Source organism: Leptopilina boulardi, unplaced genomic scaffold (assembly GCF_019393585.1).
Source record: "Leptopilina boulardi isolate dan_hultmark-lab unplaced genomic scaffold, ZJU_Lbou_2.1 LbouV2_300, whole genome shotgun sequence".
Classification (NCBI taxonomy): Eukaryota; Metazoa; Arthropoda; class Insecta; order Hymenoptera; family Figitidae; genus Leptopilina; species Leptopilina boulardi.
The window spans coordinates 86,458-108,893 of NW_026137864.1; the positions used below are offsets into that span (position 1 = coordinate 86,458).

Below are 22,436 nucleotides of genomic sequence, written 5' to 3' on the forward strand. Positions count from 1 at the left end.
AATAAAAATTGTTTATTGTAATTTAAATATGATTTCTTTATAATTATTTTTATTAATATTATGATTTATTTTTAATTCTTTAAATCCTTAAAAGTTATATTAGATCACTTTCTTATATGAGAAAAGATTGTTAAATTGTAGGTTATTTTGCCTAAATCAGATCATTTCCCATATTTATCAAGAAATTGCAATTTTTTTAATTAAAAACTTTAAATAATTCAAAATATTAATTAAATTCTTTAATCACAAGTTTTGCGCACCTCAAATTCGTCCGCTTTTTCAAATAATTGAAATCGAATTCTCGTTAATATCGAAATCTTGAATATTCGATATCTCGAAGTCTCTTCGAGTTTTATTTCTGTAATGGTGTGTGTGTGAACGGCTGATCGCCGTTTTTCTCTGTCGTGTTTCGTACAATTTTCTCTGTTTTAAACAAATATTTTTAATTTTATAAACATTATTTAATGATAAGTCCAAGTGAAATAAAGAAAGGTAAATAAAACTAATATTATTTTGTTAAATGAAAAAATAAGAAAATATGTGATTGTTGTCGTTCCTCGAGTATATGTTCACGCATATAATCTCGCCATTTTATTCTGTCAGCAATCATTGTTCATATAAAGGATTTTCACTAAAAAAAAAAAATTTATTAAAAAAAATCCTCCTAGCTCAATAAATATTTTCATATTAACAATTTGTTTTTTGTAATTAAAATATTTATTAGCAAAATTGTACAATTTTTCCAATAGAAAATATTGAAAGGGTGTGAAAGTTATCTGTCAAAAAAAAAAAAAAAAAAAAATTGGGTTTATAATATTGTTTTAAAAATGCATTCTTAAATATTAAATTCTTGTGCTTTCTAGTTAGAACGTCTATAGTGAATGTTACATTATTTTACAGTAATGCTGCTTTGAAAGTGTTTGTCGGGAGTCCTGCATGGACCGATCTTTAGAGTGAGTCATCATTCGTTCTATATCTATATATATATATATATATTAAAATATTGATCCTCCAGAAATTTTCATGATCCACATGAAAAAAAAATATTATTGTTAATTAAATTTCAATTACCACACCTTTGAATCAATTGAAACCGGATGTTAAATATTTTAATTTCTTTTCCTGAGTCGTTGTGATACCGTGACGAAAAACCAGTGACCATGACCATTCCTGCTTCAATATTTTTCTTGAGACTTGTATTTTAGTTTCACTATATTTTTTTTTTTATTAATTGTATCGGAAAAATCAAATTTTATTCGGTAAATTTTGCGAAATTTTAATTTTTTCATTTTATTTTTATGTGCTTTCTAAAAAAAAGAAAATGATATTGACTTTTATTTTACAATATTAAAATTTGTTTAATGTCAATTGTGTTTATTATTGAATACGCGTGCGCCTATTTCCGATATAATGCAAAGTTAGGTAATATCCTTTGTGTATTGTATTTACTTGATTTATTGTTTGCAATTTGTCAGTTCAACTGATTAGCATTGAATTTTTTATTCGTCAATTTTTCAATCGAAATATTGGTTCAATGATTTAATGGAAGGTAAAACTTTTTGAAAAATAGAAAAATTGATTTTTGAGTTTTTTTTATTTATTTTTTATTTTTGAGTTTTTTTTTAAATATTAGTATGGAATTATGAATTACGTAAATTTTATGATCGTAAAACAATGTTGACGCATTTTTTTTTTTTAAGACTTGAAGTATATTTTCAGAAATGATTACATATATATCTTCTCAGGAAACTACATTTTATTTATTATCGCGAATTTTAAATTATTTTATTTTAACAATGTACAAGCTAATTATTATTTAATACAATAATTATTAAAAAAAAAAAGCAAAATAGTTTTAGGAAAATCTCTACTTTAAAAATTGTCCACTATAGAAAAAAAAGGTTCTGAAATTTTGTTTTCAAAATTTGGGGTTTTTTTTTTTTTAAACACGAGAAAAAATTTTTTTTTAAAAAAAAAGTTTAGATTTTTTATCTTACACATTAATTTCACTTCAATATAATATATATTTATATATATATATATATATAGGAAAGTTGGTAATTAGTATGTAACATATTTTTTTGTCTAACCATAATATGCTCGCTAATTTTTACGCTTTCGCTCGAATCATTATCTCTGTTTTTTTCCCCATATAGATTAGAACATTAATTTTCCAATCTTCAGGGTATTTTTTTAAATTATAAAATAGAAAATTCCAATTTTCGAAATTATAGAGAAATAAAAACGTCGATGAAGTTCACAATAAATTGAAAAAAAAAATTATTCACTCAAAAAATACTAATTAATTTTTTGCGTACAAATTTTATTTAAAAAAATTATTAATCAAGAAAACAATGCCAAAAATGTTTTAGATCAAAAATAATATGAATTTGCATAGAAAAATATTTTTTCTTAATCATTGATCATAAACGTTGTGAACTTCACCGACGTAAAAAAATTAGAAAAAAAAAAGAAATTTGCAACTAGAAATACTTATATATATTAAGATCAAAAGAATTTCTAATTTCAAATTCTCATTCAGGGAATAAAAATGATCGAATCACTTTTGACTCCAGTGGCCTACTTTTTTGCGGAGTCTTTTCAATTTTCAGCTTTTCAGATATGAGAAAAGGGTTTTTTTTTTTTTCTTCAAAATAAAAAAAAAAGGGGAAAAAAAATAAAAAGAACACACAAGAGTATAAACGTGCTTTTATGAGAAATTGCGCAGGCGCAACTATTTTCAACCCTCTCTATATATATATATATATTGCAGGGTAAGAAGCCAAACACATTCGCATCAGTTCAGTATAAAACGTGATATTGCAAGGAAACCTCCCCTCCCCCCCCTTCTCTCGTTATAGATCAGATTACGCGAAATATATATATATATTTTTATACATATAAATAAATTCTTCTTTTTTAACAATTTCCATTTGTCGACTGAGTGAAAGTGACAATATTCGGATAAATCAAGTTCTGATGATGAAGTGAGAAAATCTAGTGATAACTGGAGACATTGTATAGTGGCAAAAAAAAAAGGGTTGAACTTCTTTTTTTACGAAAAAAAATAAATTAGGTAGGTTTGGCAGTACTCAACATTATCGATGGGTAGAACAGAAATGTCAAAAACGCTGAACGCTTATAGAATGTGAGTAGAAAATAAAAAAAAAACCCCTTTCCTCATCCTCAGACAAAAAAATAAAATATTATTGATTACTTCAAGATACTTGTAAGAGATAAAAATTCATTTTTATAAATTTTTTTTAGAATTAAAATTTAAAAATAATTAATATAAATTTAAATAAAATAATATTTAAAAATAAAAATTGAAAACATTTTTTATGAAAAAATGAGATATTAATGTAGAATTGAGAAAAGTTGATGTTGAAATAATAAACTCATGAAAGGTTTGAAATGGTTTTTTTATATTTACTAGAATCGTATCGAGACTTGTGGTTTCTGAAGTGAAAGTGCATTGGTCTTCTAATCAACTCGTTGCCTCTTGAACAAAGGAGATGCACCTTTGTTTACATTGCCACTCAGGCTTTTATTCCGATAATAATATAATTTTCTATAAATTTTTATATATATTTTTTTTTTATTTTTATCGAAATTATATATTGAATGTTATTTTATTTCAATATTAATTTTATCGAAGTTCCATCGTGAAACACACGTGTGATATCAATTACATGGTTATAATAACGGGTTTTTGATTTTTTTCTTCATCATCCCTTCCCATTGGTTGATAATTTCCTCATTCCACATATATTGAAAGCAGTTCATTGCCGTAACAGTTGGTTAGGTTTTCTTTTTCTCTCTTTTCTTTTTTTTTGATAATAGAGAATTTATGAAAATTTATTTCTTATCTCTATTTTTTTTATCTATTAATATATTTTGTAGTAGTGTACTTTTTAGTACTTTTACTACTTTTAGTAATATTTTTTTCTAATTAAAAAAGAATTTTTTATGATTTCCTTTTTTACATTTGATATTTTTCAATATTTTATTTTTAATGATCTATTCAATTTTTTTTAGTTCTTCACTGAGAATTTGTTTAGTTTTCAAATTTTTTCTATTTGTAATATTTTTCAATTTCTTTTATTTATTTATTTACAAATAAATTTTATTTTTAATTTCTTTCATATTTGTTTAGTTTTTAATTTGGATTTTTTTAAATTAATATTCTCCTCTTAATATTTATTGAGATTTTCTTTTCTTTTTTTTTAGAATTTTTACAATTTTTCTTTCATTATAGAGAAAATACTTCAATTGAAATTAATTTTTATATTTATTTTAAAATTTCTTTGCTTTTTCACTTGAAATTTATTTCGTTTTCGATTTTTTCTGATTTTCTGTTTGTAATTTTTTTTTGGTTTTTCATTTTAATTATTATTTTCGTATTTCTTTAAATTTTGTTTTTGAATTTTTTTTCAGTTTTTTTTTCTTTTTTTTTTGAAACTGTAAATTTAGCTTTTTAAGATTTTCTTTTTTTTACAATTTTTACATTTTTTCTTTATAGAAAAAATATTTAATTTGAAATTAATTTTTAGATTTATTTTGAAATTTCTTTGGTTATTTGCTTGAAATTTATTTCGTTTTCGATTTTTTCTGATTTTTTGTTCGTAATTTTTTTGGTTTTTTTTTTTTTGTTTTATTTTAATTGTTTTTTTTTTCGTATCGTGATTGTATTATTTTAAATTTTCCACAATTTTAATTTATTTTATATGAAACTGAAGTACGCAACGTTTGTGATAAACGATTTTTAATGAAGTAATTTTTTTCCTAAAAAATATTTTTTAAGCAAAAAATTTCTTTCTCAATTTATTTCTTTAAAAATCGTTTATTATAAATGTTGCGTACTTCAGCTTCGTTATTTTTTATTCCTTTATCAAAGTTTTTCTCTCCTTTAATTTTTGTAATTATTTTCAATTTTTCTTTTATTTAAAATTTCTTTAAATTTTGTTTTCGAATTTTTTTTTCTCAGTTTTTCTTTTAGAATCTATTTTATTTTCCTTTTTGAATCTATTTTTGTTTTTTTTATTTATTTTTAATAAAAATATTTTGAAATAATATTATTTAGTTTCCTTCTTAAAATTACTTTCAGTTTTACACTTTGAATTTAGATATTTAGTTTTTCTTTTTATTTTCAATTTTTTAATTCAATTTAATCTAAAATTTAATTTAAATTTAACGTTTAATTTAATTTACCGAAAATTTAATTTCAATTTCTGTTTAAAATTAAATTTTTTCTTTGGGTTCTACATATTTAAAATTTTTTAAAGAACATAATTTAGTTTCAATATTAAATTTCTTTTTTCTTTTCTATTTTTTTTTTAAGTGTAAAATGAAAAAAAAATAGCTCGAAATTTATTCATAAAAGAAAGTTATTTTCGTATAAAGATTGTTTGGAATTTAAGAGAATGACTTTTTTTCGAATCTCGTTAAACAGAAATAAATCAAGAAACTAAATATAGTTCGATTAAAGTGTAAATGATTAAGCAGACAATGTGATTTAATAATATAGAGAAAAATCGTTTTTTTATTTAACGACAGACAGTTTCGTACAACTACTACTACTATTACTACATACTATACTACTGGCATTTCGTATCGATTCATTTTGGCTCGAAGGTTTCCTCTTCTTGCATTTTCACGTGCTTCTCATGCCTGTAGTGTTTGTCTGTCGCAGCATTTGCTATTGCAAGCTCGGTGCGCTTGCGTTCAATTATTGAACCATTGATTTTTCGTATAGTTTCACGCGGCCCTGAAATGGGGTAAGTTTACATTTCAATTTTCTATCGATATATATATATATAATTGAATTTTTCCATTGACTCGAAACACAAATCTCGAATGTCTATATGTGTGTGTTATTAGCAAAAATATTGAAAAATGAAATAAAAAAAGAAAGAAAAAATATTTGCCTCCGCAAGTAAAATGATAGTTCTTGAGTTATTCACACTTTATAAAATGTTTGATTACTTTTTAAGATATAAGATATTTAGTCTCTCTTTTTTTTTTCTTTTATGTAGAATTTTTTTCAAGGTATAATTCTAAATGGAATCATGGTCAAATTTCCATTTAAAGAGATGTACTTTAGCAATTTTGTCGTTTAATGAAATGAGTCATTTGCTTAGTTTTGATTGACTTTTGAAATAGAGAAGAAAAGTGGAATTTGTTGAGAAAAAAGGAGATTTTAATTTCTTGTAAAAAATAAAATACAATTTTTTTTTGTGTGTGTTTTGGATATTATTATATTTTGTTTCTTTTTTTTAGAAAAAAAATAGAACATATTGGCAGAATGACGGCCATGACGCAGGAGGAAATTGTGGCGGGTGCTCGCACCGTTGCTCAAGGATTGGAGACATTGCGAGTGGAACACAGTGGTCTTCTTCAGAGTTTACAATCGCAGGAAGCGCCGGCAGCACGTGACAAAACAACTTTATTATCGAAAAACATTGAAATGATAGAATTGGGCCTTGGTGAGGCTCAAGTGATGATGGCACTGGCAAGTCATTTACAAATGGTCGAGGCTGAAAAACAAAAACTCCGAACACAAGTAAAGAGGCTGTGTCAGGAAAATGCATGGTTAAGGGACGAATTGGCGGGCACACAACAAAAACTCCAAGCCAGTGAACAAGCAGTGAGTTTTAGAATTAAACAGGATTGCAGGCTTTGAAGTGAAACACTTTTTTACTTTTTTGATACTTTTTTTCGACAAGGCTACTTTTTTTTTACTACTAATTTTGGCCAAAAGCCACTAAATGCTACTTTTTTCAAAAAAATAATTTTAAAAATATGACAAAATTCAAGAATTTTAAATTTTAGCAAATTTTTTGATTCCTAAAAGCTTGCCAAATTGATGATTTATTATTGGCCTGAACTACTGTTTTATATAATTATTTTTTACACGAATTTTCATTTTTTAAAATAGCATTTAACATAATTACTTTTTTAACGACCTTTTACTCAATAGAATTTTTAATTTGTCAAATTTTTTTTAACACAATTTTTATTTTACAAAATTACCAGTGTGTCCAGCGGTCAGGGAAGTCATGGAAAAGTCTAGGAATTTAATTAAAAGTCAGGGAACATTTTCAAAAATTTGCTAAAAATGAACATTTTTATGAATTTTTTAAATTTTTCGGTGCAAGAAAAAGTTTATAATGCTAATAAATAAAATATTTTTTATTATATCTTAAAAATACTTTAATATTTGATACTTTTAATTTTTTTAATATTAAATATTTATTAAAAAGCAAAATTGTAAAAAGATTAGAAAAAAGTCAGGGAATTTTTTTTTTTTTTTGTACTTCTTGCTGGACACCCTGAATTCTCTTTACTCAACTATTTTTTTTTAAAATAAATTCTAATTTAACCGAAATTCAGACAATAATTGAATTAAAATTTTTGGAAATTAGAATTGCTGAAAATTATTAACAAAGTTTCAAATAGTATAATTGAATTTTAGAGAATTTTTAATTAAAAAATGTTTTATTTAATTGAAATTTTGAATAATTGGATTGAAATTATTAATTTAGAAAAGAATTTTAGATACAAATTTCAGAAATAATTTGAATTTTGGAAGAGTTCGAGTTAAGATTTTTAGAAGTAATTGAATTTTTGAAGATTTTTAATTAAAAAATGTTTTATTTAATTGAATTTTTAAATAATTGGATAAACTATATTGAAATTATTAATTTAAAGAAGAATTTTAGATACAAATTTTAGAAATAATTGAATTTTGAAAGAGTTTGAGTTAAGTTTTTTTTAGAAATAATTGAATTTTTGGAGATTTTTAATTAAAATTGTTATTTTAAAATACTAAATATTTTATATAAGCTTCCGATTCCAAGTTCTAGGATTTAAATATTCGAATTACTTAAAATTCTACTTTTCTTAGTCTTTTACTACACTTCGAAGCCTGGAGTTGTCACAAGTCAAAGAAATGTCAGGGACCATTTTTTTGTTAGGGAATTTAAAAAAAAAGGTGCTGAAAAAATATTGTAAACCTAGATTTGCTATTATAATACAGGGTGGCCACTAAATCTTGAAAGTCGTGAAAATGACGTGAATTTAATTACACTTTGAATAAACCGTGAATTCTCATTGAATTTTCAATTTAATTTAAAAAAAATTTTTTTTTGAAAATTCGTCTTTTGATTTTTTTTTTTAAATTGAAACTTGTGATGAATTGTTCTAAATTGTTGGTCTACCTCAAAGTAAAATGTTTCTTTGAAAAAATGACAAACTAAGAATTTGTGAAAACAAATTTTCTAATTGATTGATTGAAAAATAAAAATTCTAAAAATTAAAAATTGTACTACTACTAGGAATGCTCTAAAATTTTTCTCCTTGGCATTTTTCTGAAATATTTATATTTATTAAAATAATTAATAATTTCTGCTTTGAAACTATAGGTAGTACAAATTTTTAACCGTCAAAATTTTCAAATTAGAATTTTGATAAAGTAAAAATTTTAAGATAACATAACAGATCTGAGATAACATTTTCTCAAAAATTTTATGATAACATATTTTTTTGATAATTCGAAATCTTCGCCAATATTTGCTTTCGAAATTCCTGGTAAAATTTTAATTTTTTTTCAAAAAATAATTTCCATTTACAATAGATTACAAATAACAATGTTTGTTTTTTTTTTTAATAAAAATAAGAGTATTTCTATTAAAACTTTTTTTTTTTAATTGAATTAAATTTCTTTATAAATTGAAAAATTGTGAAATTTTTTGTTAGGTTGCCCAAATGGAAGAGGAGAAGAAACATCTTGAATTTATGGCAAACATGAGACAATACGATCCAGATCCTCCAGCTGACGATGAAAATGCCAAGGATCGACCAAAAGATGATCCCATTGATCTTTCACTTTTTCCCGATGACGATGCCGAGGAACGAAACAGTAAGTGTATGTTGAATCTTTATTTCTCTCTTCTCTTTGAGTAATTCGTTTACGTTTATTTCGACTGTTTTTCTATTTTTTGAACATTAGCACTTAATTTCAAAAAATATAGAAAATATATCCAAATAAACGTACGCATCTAACTCGAACTCTTTTCATATGTGCTAATGTCTCTTTAATAGAAATAAATTAACAATGCAATACAATTTTTACTTTTTTTCGTATTTGCCAGTATTGTAATATTTTAATAATAATAATTATTGAATAATAAGAGACATTTGTATAGAGACTTCCGTGAATAATGGAGGAAATATTATAATTATTATTTTTTTTTTTTTAAATATTTTTTTACAGCAATGTCTCCAACTCCGCCTTCACAATTTGCACAGCAAGTCAATGCTGGTTATGAGATTCCAGCTCGTTTACGAACTTTGCACAATCTTGTTATACAGTACGCAAGTCAGGGTCGCTATGAAGTGGCAGTACCACTCTGTAAGCAAGCCTTAGAGGATTTAGAGAAAACATCGGGTCACGATCATCCTGATGTGGCAACAATGTTAAATATCCTCGCCTTAGTTTACCGAGATCAAAATAAATATAAGGAAGCGGCAAATCTATTAAATGATGCATTAGCAATTCGTGAAAAGACACTTGGTGAAAATCATCCTGCCGTTGCGGCGACATTAAATAATCTTGCTGTACTTTATGGTAAACGTGGCAAATATAAGGAAGCCGAACCATTGTGTAAACGTGCTTTAGAAATTCGTGAAAAAGTTCTTGGACGTGATCATCCTGATGTTGCAAAACAATTAAATAATCTTGCATTACTTTGTCAAAATCAGGGTAAATACGAGGAGGTTGAACGTTATTATCAACGAGCATTGGATATTTATGAGGCTAAACTTGGTCCTGATGATCCTAATGTTGCTAAAACGAAAAATAATCTTGCATCATGTTATTTGAAACAGGGCAAATATAAGGGTGCCGAAGTTCTCTATAAACAAGTATTAACCAGAGCTCATGAGAGGGAGTTTGGTGCTATTGACGGCGATAATAAACCCATTTGGCAGGTGCGTTGGTTTCACTTTTTTTTTATTTATTTTTTTAGTTTTTAATCATTTTTTTCTCTAAAATTCAATAGTTTAAATTTTATTCCTAGTTAACCGAATTTCTACTGAATTTTATCTATATATATATATAAATATTATCAGGCTTTTTACAACATCTGAAATTCTCAAAATTTCATTTATAATTCATGAAATTATAGAAATTTTATCGAATTTTTGTTTAAATTATTGGAATTTATTTTCATTCAATTTCTTCACTTTATACTACTCGCGTATTTATTGATTATATGAAAGAATTTTTCTTGTTCAATATTTGCATTTAAACAAATTTTTATTTAGTAAATTTTGTAGTTTACTTTTAATCAAATTTATATATTTAATACAATTTTTATTTAACCCAGGCCTCGGATTATACATTTTCGACTTTATTTTCAAAAATATTACTTTTTACTACTTATTTAAGATGCGATTTTTTTTTTTACATTTTTAACAAAATTTTTCAACAAACTACGTCATTTTTAGTACACAATGCAAATCTTTATTTTAATTATTGAACAATTTTTTAACTAAAAATCTTTTTTTTGAATTAATTATTTTTGAATTATTTTCAATAATTTTAATGAAATTTTTCACAAATTCAATTATCTTAAACTTTTTTTCAATTCATTATTTTATGAAATTCAACAATTGTTTAAAAAAAAAAAAATTTAATCGGTAAATAAAATTATCAACAATTTAATTCAAAATCAATTTAAAATCAATTACTTTCAGAAATTTCAACTTAAAACTATTTAACATTTGATTATTGCAAAAAAATTCCATCTAAAACTTTCTGAAATTTAATAATTTCAACTATAACTTTTTTAAAATTCAATTAATTTTAATTATTTTTATTATTATATTCTTTGAAAATTCAATTATCTGAAAACATTTTTCAATTATAAACTTTTAAAGTTTAATTTTTGTCTTTAATTTCTAATAAATTCTTTAACAGCAGAAATCACAGAAAATTTCAATCAAAAATCTGAATTGTAAATTTTCAAAAATTCAATGATTTTTATAAAAGATTATCTAAAATTATTTAATAAATTATTTTCAATTCTGTAAAATTTAATTATTTTCTGAAATTTAATAAAATCTTTTAAAATTCAATTATTTCTAAAAATTTCAACTGTAACTTTTCCAAAATTTAATTACTTTTAATAATTTAAGGTACCTTAGACCAATGTAGACTTTTCAAAAAAATCGAATTTTTTTTTTCTTTAACGAAAAAGGTGCCATACCGTTTCAAAAATAAGAAACTGTAACTATTGTAAAAAAGAAAACATTTTTATAAGCTCAAATTTTAATTTAGCTTGAATTAACTTAAAATTAAAAGTAATGAATTAAATGAAATAAAAATAATTATTTGTAATTATTTGTATTAAAAATTAGTTATTTAAAAAAAAAAAAAAAAAAAATTGGACTATTAGGTAATAGTAATACAGTTGAAAATTTTGTGTTTCTTTTTCAAATAGCCGAATAATTTTTTTTATTGATTTCAATGAAATATTTTTTTATAGGTCGCAGAAGAAAGAGAAGAGAACAAACATAAAAATAAGGAAAATGCTCCATATGGTGAATATGGAGGATGGCATAAAGCAGCAAAAGTTGATTCACCGACAGTAACAACAACACTTAAGAATCTTGGTGCACTTTATAGACGACAAGGCAAATACGAAGCCGCCGACACTCTCGACGATTGTGCTCTTAGATCGCGAAAAGAGGTAAGATCTTATTTTTTTTCATTTAAAAAACAAAATTAAATAAAACATATCATTTAAATACGATTATTATCATTAAATGATATTGACGGTTTTTACATTCTTTACATTTTTCTTCATTATTAATAATAATTAATTATTAATTAAAATTTAAATCTAATATTATATTATAGAAAAAAACAAGACATCATTAAATATTAATTGAATACAATTAAATTGTTTCAATCAATTTGAACAAGATTTTACATAATTTTAAATTTATAATTCTAAATAAAATAAAATTATTTCGCAATTGATTGAATCGAAATATAAAACTTTTCATGAAATTACAAATAAAAGCATTTTTAAATTATTTTTGTTACATGCAGCATGTTCAACAGGTAAGAATTAACGGAGTATAATAATTACAACCCCATATCCAATTAGGGTCAGATTATTATATTTTTAACAAAGTCGTTGTGGACTATTTTTAAAAAAATTGATTTTTTCAGAAATTATTCTTTAGGGTCCACTGACTTTCGTCTAAAAGTGGTTGCGACCATATTTTTAAAAAATCTGGCTTTAATATATGTGAAACTTCATGATTCATGATTCATGATTCATGATTCATGATTCATGATTCATGATTCAATTTTTTTAAAAATACTATTATTAAAAAACTATTAAAAATTAGATGTTGGAACTCACCAAAAACATAAATCACTTTATTCTGCGCACAGGAAATTATAATTTTTTTATTTTTATTTATAATTTTTTTCAAAATTTTTGTTTACTTATAACTTTTTTTGTCGGTGCTCCAAAAAATTTGAAGTTTTGCAAATAGATATTTAATAATATTCTTTATTTTAAAACTTAAAAAAAAATAAACCCGCAAATATTAAACTTTTAAAAGAAGAAACTTAGGTTATTTGTGGAAAATAAGGATTTTGTCCCCATTTACCCCAACTGACTAAATTTTGATTAAAATTATTAAAACTAAATTATTCAAGAAAGAATTTTAGATACAAAATTTAGAAATAATTATATTCTGTATTTAAAATTTTAATATATGTTCAATTTCACGTGAGATTTCCGTCGACCCTTTAAATTCGGGCAAATAAATTTTTTTCTTGTTTTGCAGTGAAAAAAAGGAGATACGTATATTTTTTCTGAAAAATTTTCGAGTTATGAATTTTCAAAATTTCAGTTTTTTCAATGTAGACCTATTTTCAATGGCTGATAACTCAAAAAAAAAAATTCTTTTTTTTTCCATTTTTGCTAAGAGAAAAAACGTTTCAGTTTTTCTTTTACTTTTCAACAAAGTTAACAAAAAATTTTTGTTCAATTTTTTATTAAAAAAATAACAATTTTTTATAAACAAATTAAGTTTTTTTAAATTTGGATATGATTTAAAATTTTTTTTTTTAAACATACCTGAAAATACTAAAAAGATTTTGCAAAAAAATTTATAGTGGGCCAATAAGTTTTATAGATTTAAATAAACATTTAAACACCGCGCGCAGCATTTTTCGCATTTTTGAAAATTAAAAAAAAAAATTATAAAATTGTTAAAAATTATTTTTTTTCATTTTTTTTTTGGAACCTAAAATCATATTTCACTATAAAAAAATGAAAAAAAAAATAATTTTTAACAATTTTATAATTTTTTTTTAATTTTCAAAAATGCGCAAAATGCTGCGCGCGGTGTTTAATTGTTTATTTAAATCTATAAAACTTATTGGCCCACTATAAATTTTTTTGCAAAATCTTCTTATTATTTTCAGGTATGTTTAAAAAAAAATTTTTTTAAATCATATCGAAATTTAAAAAAACTTAATTTGTTTATAAAAAATTGTTATTTTTTTTATAAAAAATTAAACAAAAATTTTTTGTTAACTTTGTTGAAAAGTAAAAGAAAAACTGAAACGTTTTTTCTCTTAGCAAAAATAGAAAAAAAAAGAATTTTTTTTTTGAGTTATCAGCCATTGAAAATAGGTCTACATTGAAAAAACTGAAATTTTGAAAATTCATAACTCGAAAATTTTTCAGAAAAAAATACGTATCTCTTTTTTTCACTACAGAACAAGAAAAAAATATATTTGCCCGAATTTAAAGGATCGACGGAAATCTCACGTGAAATTGCCCATATAGAAATAATAATTGAATTTCAGGAGATTATTAATTGAAACTTTCATTTTAAATTGGTGAAATTTTTTTTAAAAAATTTTAGGCAATAATTGAATTTTAGTGAATTTTTAATTGAAAACTTTTTTAAATAATGTAATTTTCGAAGAATTTGTTTTAAATTATTGAAAATAATTGACTTTGCAAACAATACAAGTTTTTTAATAATTCATTTTAAAAAATAAAAAAAAAAAAAGTCGAAAAAGTCGTGCAATCCGAGGCCTGTTATTAAGAACCTCTTGAAATATTTTCATTAGATTTAGAGAAAAAATGTCAATTTTGACTGGAAATCAGGGAAAAACAAAATAATATTTTTATGTCAACCCTGAATAAATAAATAACATTTTATCAAAACAAAAATTTCTTCGATTAAGGACTTATTTTTTATGTGTAAAAAATTTTTCTTATAATCGTGCTCAATCGATATTAAAACAAGATTTTGAGAAAAACACAATTAAAATTTCAAATTTTGGTATACATAAATATAAAAAATTTATTTTGCTATCTTACTAAGCCTCATCAATTTTTATTGAATTGATTTTGAAACTTAGAGATATTCTTTAAAAATTATTGGTAATTCCTTGAACATTGAATAAAAAGAAAAAAATTTACGATTTTTGTACCATTATAGCCACAGTTGACGGTGAATAAATAATTTTTTGTGGTTGTATATTAAAATATTAATAAGTAATAATAAATAAATTTCTAATAGGAATATTGTGTGATTTTCAGGCCCTGGATTTAGTAAAACAATCAAAAGTTGCACAAATTTTAGGCGAAGAAAAAGGATCTACGAGACGTGGCTCAAGATCTAGTCTGGCGAATAGCGAGCACGAACAACAAGACGAGGTGAGCAATATTTAGAAAAAAAAAAAAATCTCTCTATATATATATATGTAAATATTACACACAAGAAAAAAAAGAGACAAATTCTTTTATTGACAAAAATTTAGTTGCACCGCATGCAAGTAGCACACCATTAGATGTCTACTATCCTTTTCTTCTTTCTTTTTGTTCTTTTTTCGTTATCCGGCCAAATCTGATGATTCTTCGAAACAACACACAATCACAGGGTTCATTGCCGCTGGTTCAAAGGGCGCTGCACGAAGGACAGTCTGGCCATCACGACGCTAGTCCTAACAAACCCGGGTTTAAAAACAAGATTTTTCACGCTTTAGGAATTCACTCCTCTACGTAGAATATTATCCAAAATTTTTATTCACCGAATTTATTATTATTTGCCTGTTGTCGTATTATGTTTTTATCGATTATGGGGTTTTTTTTTTTTTTTTTTTTTTTTTTTTTTTTTTTTTTGAGAGATTTTTGCTTTTAGGATACTTTCAAAAACTTTCTTTTACGTGAAAAAAAAATTTTTTTTTTTGTTTTTTTTTTTACTATCGTTGACACAATAAAAATTTTAGCCGTTAAACGTGCTGAGTATTTCTCGTATTTATCAGTGAAAATTGAGATTTATTGGATTTTACTCTCAAGACTCGAAAAAAATTTTTTAATTGTTGTATTTTAATATTCAAATATTTCTATATTTTCTTTATGTATTTCATTAATGTTGAATGTTGTATTGGATATTATTCTAGCATTTTTAAACAAATATTTAATGTACCGAATTTCCATTATCTGTGATACAGTTTTATATTGAATTTTTATTGAAAAATACGAGAATTTATAATAATTATTATCATAAAGATAGTTTATTATATTATTAATATTTAAAAGCATTTTATTGTATGAATTCTAATTTCATTGCTGTCTTTGGTAATGAAGAATTATAGTGTTAATTTTTATTGAAAAAAGAAAGAACTGAAAGAAAAGCATTTTTTTTTTATTAAAATTTTTTCGGTACTTTAAATTTTAAATTAAAAAAAAAAAAAGAAATTGACAAAAAATGCATTTTTTGAGCCGGAAAAAATGTGTGATTCTTTTAGTGAAGTTAACTTTCTTTAAAAAGATAGATATTAAAGAAAAAGTAGATTTTAGAGGTTTCAACCTCTTAATTATATTTTTTTTAATTAAAAAAAGGAAATTAAAAATCCGCAAATATGGATTTTTAAATAGAAATTTTGTATTATTAAAAATTTTATCTTAATGGGTTTCGTGGAATAAAAATGTATTTTTCAAATTTTATAAATAGATTTTTGAAGAGAATATATTAAAAATTTTCGTATACGAATTATAAATTTAATAATAAATATTAAGATAGAAAATTTTTTTGTTGTTTAAAAATGTTTTTTTTATGTAATTATTTTTTTCGGTCATTTTAAGTTGTCACACACTCGTTTTTCTGTAATTTTTTTTTTTTAACACTGTATAGCAACTGAAAAAATGAAAAATTTTAATTGTCTTACAAATCACGAATTGCATGTTTTTTTTTATTATTGTTTGTTATTAGTAATTTATAGTTTTTATAGAGAAATTCTGTCAAAAGAAAATAATGTTGTTGCGTGCATTTATCAATGAAATTCAGTTCGCTTTAGTTTACTTCGATTGTGTCCTAAGAGCTGATCTTGCTACCTGCGGGGTGTCTCGAATTTTTCTTTTTTTTTTTCGAGTAATTTTTAATTAAAAAGAAAAATAATAATAATAATTCTATTAAATAACAAATAGAACTCGCGTCTCAACTCATTGCGCTTGTATTTTTAACGTACTCATTTATAATATTTCATATAAATTAAGGATAGATATTATAATTATGACGAGATTTTAACAGACTGTGTTTTTGACAACAAAATATTTCGCCTTTGCTTCAATTCGAGGCACCTTGTAATTATACTTGTTTAGATAGTTTAATTTTTATTGATCTATTAATTAATGATAATAATAATAATAATAATAATTTTAATTTTAATTTAGTCTTAGATAGGAGAAATATATATTATATTGTTTATCACTCTAAGAGAACATTGTGAGCGTTATTATAAAACGCCATAACGATGAATATAAAAAAAAAGTAGTGCCTTGATACTTTAATAAAGAAAAATAAATTATTTTCTAAGAAGTGTTTGTTCCTCTAACACCACTCGAATATTTTTGGGGGGGGGGGTAAAAAAGCTAAAACTATAGTTTTTTATCTTCATAAAAATTGATAAGTTAAAAAATTTTTAAACATTTCAAAAATAAAATTTTCATTTTACCTACTTTCGATATAAATAAAAAAAATTGTGAGATGAAAAAAAATCTTTAAAAAAATGTTTCATCTTATCTGTATATAAATTTTTTTTATCCATGAGTCCATTATATTTCATCTAAAATCGTTGGGATCTATTTTTAGAAAAATCTTATAATTCGTGATAATCATTTTTGATATCTGTTTTTTTTTTTTTTTTTACTAAATTATTAATTAATTTTTGAGAATTATTTAATAAAATTTTACATATTTACCTTGAAATTTTAATTTTAATGAGTTGTACAGAAAAATAGGTTAATTTGACAACTTGTAAAAATTTATTTTAAAAAAAAGCACAGAAATAATAATATAGTCAATTACTTCATTGTTGTTCAAAAATATTATAATTTCCAAATTACCACAGTTTAGGGAGTTCAGGTAAAATTAAAAAAAAATGCAATTGGTCAGAGAAGTCAGGAAAAAATATCAAAGAGCTGAATTTAATGAAAAACAAATTCCGACTTTTGGAAAAAAATAGAGAAATTTAGTAAAAAAAATTTCCATGTATGTACCTAATTTAAGGAAAAAAATATTTTTGCAGGTTTCAAAGTGACATTTTTTTGATACTTTTTTTCGACAAGTCTACTTTTTTACTACTAATTTTAGCCAAAAGCTACTAAATGCTACTTTTTTCAAAAAAATAATTTTAAAAATGACAGAATTCAAGAATTTTAAATTTTAGCGAATTTTTTGATTCCTAAAAACTTGCCAAGTTGATGATTTCTTATTGGCCTCAACTAATGCTTGATATAATTATTTTTTACACGAATTTTCATTTTTCAAAATAGCATTTAACATAATTACTTTTTAAACGACATTTTACACAAAAGAATTTTTAATTTGGCAAATTTTTTTTGACACAATTTTTATTTTACAAAATTTCTCTTTTACTCAACTGTTTTTTTTTTAATAATTCTAATTTAACCGAAATTCAGACAATAATTAAATATTAGAGTATTTTGAATTGAAAAAAGTTTTAAATAATTGAAATGCCAAGATCTTGATTAAAGTTATTAGAAATAATTAATTCAGCAAAAACATTGGATTAAATTTTTTGATAATAATTGAATTTTAGGAGATTTTGAATTAAAATTGCTGAAAATTATTAATAAATTTTCAAACAGTAATTGAATTTTAGAGGTAATTTTTAATTAAAAAATGTTTTATTTAATTGAATTTTTGAATAATTGGATTAAAATTATTAATTTAGCAAAGAATTTTAGATACAAATTTCAGAAATAATTGAATTTTTGAAGAATTCGAGTTAAGATTTTTAGAAATAATTGAATTTTTTGAGATTTTTTTTAATTAAAATTATTGTTTTAAAATACTAAATATTTTATATAAGCTTCCGATTCAAAGTTCTAGGATTTAAAAATTCGAATTACTTAAAATTCTTCTGAATGAGAATTATAATAAATTAAAAATATGTTAAATTAGAATTCTTTTCAAGAAACAGTTGGGTAAAGAAAAATTTTGTAAAATAAAAATTCGGTACTTTAAAAATTCTGTTGTGTAAACATTCGTTTAAAAAAAATTCTGTATTAAATGCTATTTTGTAAAATAAAAATTTATGTGAAAAATCATTTTTACGGAATAATCATACGTTTGTACCGTTGTGCCACAAACAAAAAATTAATCGAAATTTAACAATTATTAGATAGTTTTTTTTTAAATAATCAGAAGAAAAATTATGTTAATTTTATTCCTTAGAATTTTTCTTTAAATTTTTTTAGACAAGAAAATATTTACATATTACGTCAAACTTAGAAATTTAATTTTACTTCATTTTAAAAATGCCACTTTTTTGATACTTTTTTTCAATTTTGGGGGAATTTTTTTTTTTTAATTATACTTTTTCATAATTTCCTTAGTTTCTTACTACGCTTTGAAGCCTGGTACAATTCATGTTTAAAATTAAAATTTCAAAATTAAAAAATTTTATTAAAAATTTTATTAAATAATTATCAATAATGAATTGTACAGTTATTTTTTTTTTTACGAATTATAAGATTTTCTAAAAATATGCCGCAACGATTTTAGATTAAATATAATAAAAAGACCCCAATTTTTTTTTGTTCAATCGAGACGATGTTGTTTATCAAAAATTGTGTCAATCTATTAAATTCCTCAAGCACGCATTTGTATTTAACATTGTTTAATCATTTTGAATATTATAATATTTTGCACTATGATTATATTTAATTTTTAATCTACGAATTGTTAAAAATGTGGATTGTATACTTGGGGGAAAAAAAAGAACGAAGGAGAAGATTTGACATTTACATTAATGTATATCAGGTGCGTAAAATTAGTGTTTTAAATTTTATTTTTCATTTTCATTGACTCTTGATGCACATCAATTATATATATATATATATTTTTTTTTTTCACTTATGTTCACGTCGATTTCATCGCAAATAATATCTAATCCTTTTTTTTCATACAATTTCTTCATGGAAATTTGCGAAATATTTTATTAATTAATAATTAATACACTTGGGGGAAGGGGGTCGAATTGCAAAATTCCTGAAGAAAAAATAAATAAAAAAATAAATTAATTCTTTTAAAAATATATTGGGATTGTCATTTTTCTGTGAAAATTTATATTTTTTTTTTCTCACAAAAATACAATTATTTTAGAAAAATTTTATACATGTTTGACGATAATTTTTAATTAGTGTTTGTATTTTATCATTATGGCTTTGCTTGTTTGATTGTATATGTATAAATTTATTTATTTTTTTTTGTAGAACGCAGTTCTACGATCACTTTTCACACATTGATGTATTTAATAGTGATTTAAAAAAATACCTCATGTCTTTAATTCAATCAAAAAAAAAAAAAAAAAACTTGCTTTCTTTCGTTTCACTTGAACAACTGTTTTGAAAATTAAAAAAAAATATTTTTATCACTAACAAAATGTTTACTCCTATTTTCAGCTTAAATTTTTTTATTTTGAAATTTTTTAAAAATAATATTAATATACAAAAATTTTAATAATTTCTATTATTTTAGTATATATATATATATATATATATATATATATATTTAATAATAATTCTCTTTTGTATGAAAAAAAAAGTTTCTTGAAATAGAAATAAATATTTTTTTCTCTTTCTCTCTGATAGTAATGAAGACTCGAGGTTGATGTTTTTTAATTGAGGATTTATATAGCAAAAAGTGGGACTTTTTTTCTGTTATAGGAGCGAAAACAGTCAGTTCGTGTTCAATAGAGATGAAAACATTTCCAGCGGGAAAATAAGCGAGTGATTTGAAGGAAGTCAAAGGGCTCACCAATGTTTCGTCAAAACGTTGAATTGACGCCCGACGTCATCCAATTTGACTGGATAAGTTTCTCTATACAGCACATTCCAGCGATTCAAAAGAAAAAAAAATCCGACACAAGAATTGAGATTTACTAAATTAACGCGACTCCTGGAAATTTAAAAGCTTTTCAAAACGTCATTTTCAGCCTAGAAAAAAAAATTACTAAACGTGCAAAACGAAAAAATCATATTTGTGCACGACAATCGGATATTTTAATAAATTAAAAAAGGCTGAATTTTTTATTTGCATGCACATTTGGAAAAATTATATGTACACATATCTTTTTATTAATGATCCATTAATAATTGTTTAATATTTTGAGAAAATTTCTCAAGTTTGCGAACAAATTTTCTTTTTTTTTTTTTTTTGTTGCTTTTTAATATTATTTAAAAGTTTCCTAATGTGAAAAATTATTTATTTTAAAAAATAATTAATAATTTAATTATAATATAATTAAATTTTTTATTTTATTTCGTATTTTCACGAATTTTTTTTTTTTTTTTTTGTCATTTGTGTCTATTTATAATTCACCAGCTTCTATTTCGATTCGCACTCGTTCGAAAGTGATAAAAGAAATCGAATCCTAAGGCTGTAGTTGTATGCAATATTTATTATTTTATACGAATATTTTATTTATTATTATTATTATTATTCTGCACCTATTTTTATTTTAATTTCAACTCCTTTTTTTTTTTTGTTTTATTATCAATTTATTCTAATGTAAAATTTCCTCGAGTTGATTAATATTAATTAATTACTTTATTATTATTATAAATAATTATTTGATATTAATGGATAAATTGAATTAATATCTGATTAATTAGTTAATTACTAAGTTATATAACATTTGCTTACATTCGTATTGGGAAAAATTCAAAAAAAAAAAATTATTTCCATCATATAAAAATGTTTTATAGATATAGCTTTGGTTTTTAAAAATGCTCTCAAGAATTTTGGATCATGCATTTAAAAAGCAAAAAAAAAAACAAAATTAAACATGCGCCTGAGAGCTAAAGGCCTATTTTTAAATATCTATATACTATTTCCCGAAAAAAAAAATTTAAGAAAATATTTAATTGAGCGAGAAAGAAAGAACTGTTATTTAAAAATAAAAGCCATTTTTATACGCCGCGAGACAGCAATATTTAGAATATGTGATCCTGTTCGATGTAAAGCTTTTTATTGAGTCAATAATTGATTCAATGGAATTTTCATTCAAATGTGAATACCTAAATATAATGTAAAAAAAAAATTTTCATTTACATCAAAAAAAAAATTTTTAGTCATTTTAAAAAAATGTATATTTCATCTAGTGAAAGACTAGATTTTTTTTTGAAAATTCTAATTAGTTATTTGTTTTTTAATTTAATGACAATTTTTTTTTTTTACTATAATTTTCAGAATTATAATTATTATAGGTATGAATTTACAATTATTTTAATTATTTATAAAATAATAATAATTGTTTATAATTTATCTAAATTATACAATTTTTTTTATATATAATAATTATTATAATTATTATTAAAAAGTTTCACAAAGAAACAGCTGTCCAAAAAAGAATTGCTATAGGGTGTTAATTAATTATATATAGTATTTATTTTAAAGAGCCATACATTTTTTTTTAAAGTTACTTAAATTATTCAAAAAAAAATTTCACATTTTGTCACATATGTATTATTTAATAGATTTATTTGTAAAAAAAAAAATAATCAATTTTAAACTATTCTGGCTCTCTGGTGCAAGTATATTGTTATCTGATGAAGATATAATGTAAGCTATAATTTATAATAAACATTTTAATGTATATACAATTTTGAAATTTCTTTTCAGATATATTGATTTTCTTTTTTCATCTCTATATAATATATTAAACGGGCTAAAAATGATATAATTTAAATAAATTTATTCTATAAATTATATGGTAGAAAATTAAAAGCTTCATTTTTTTTCTCTTCTTTTTTTTAAATAATTAAGTTCATTTATATTATTTTATATTATTTAAAGTGTAA

The 22,436-nt window shown here is 22.7% G+C and overlaps 1 protein-coding gene across 8 annotated transcripts; it reads left to right on the top strand.

Moving 5' to 3' along the window:
• The first annotated feature begins 334 nt into the window (after positions 1 to 334).
• On the top strand, positions 335 to 21,500 carry LOC127282636 (kinesin light chain). Of its 8 annotated transcripts, XM_051307010.1 has the most exons (9): positions 335 to 492; positions 901 to 953; positions 6,280 to 6,646; positions 8,758 to 8,926; positions 9,275 to 9,990; positions 11,550 to 11,753; positions 12,119 to 12,130; positions 14,646 to 14,762; positions 14,986 to 16,926. In XM_051307010.1, exons 2-9 carry the CDS (start codon positions 937 to 939, stop codon positions 15,109 to 15,111), a joined length of 1,728 nt encoding a protein of 575 aa, XP_051162967.1. In that variant the 5' UTR covers positions 335 to 492; positions 901 to 936; the 3' UTR covers positions 15,112 to 16,926. The 8 variants fall into 8 exon arrangements, with proteins under 8 accessions (XP_051162967.1, XP_051162968.1, XP_051162969.1 ...); XM_051307011.1 differs by lacking the exon at positions 901 to 953 and having other exon boundaries at positions 340 to 492; XM_051307012.1 differs by lacking the exons at positions 335 to 492; positions 901 to 953; positions 14,986 to 16,926 and adding exons at positions 2,819 to 3,148; positions 20,301 to 21,500.
• Positions 21,501 to 22,436: the final 936 nt, after the last annotated feature.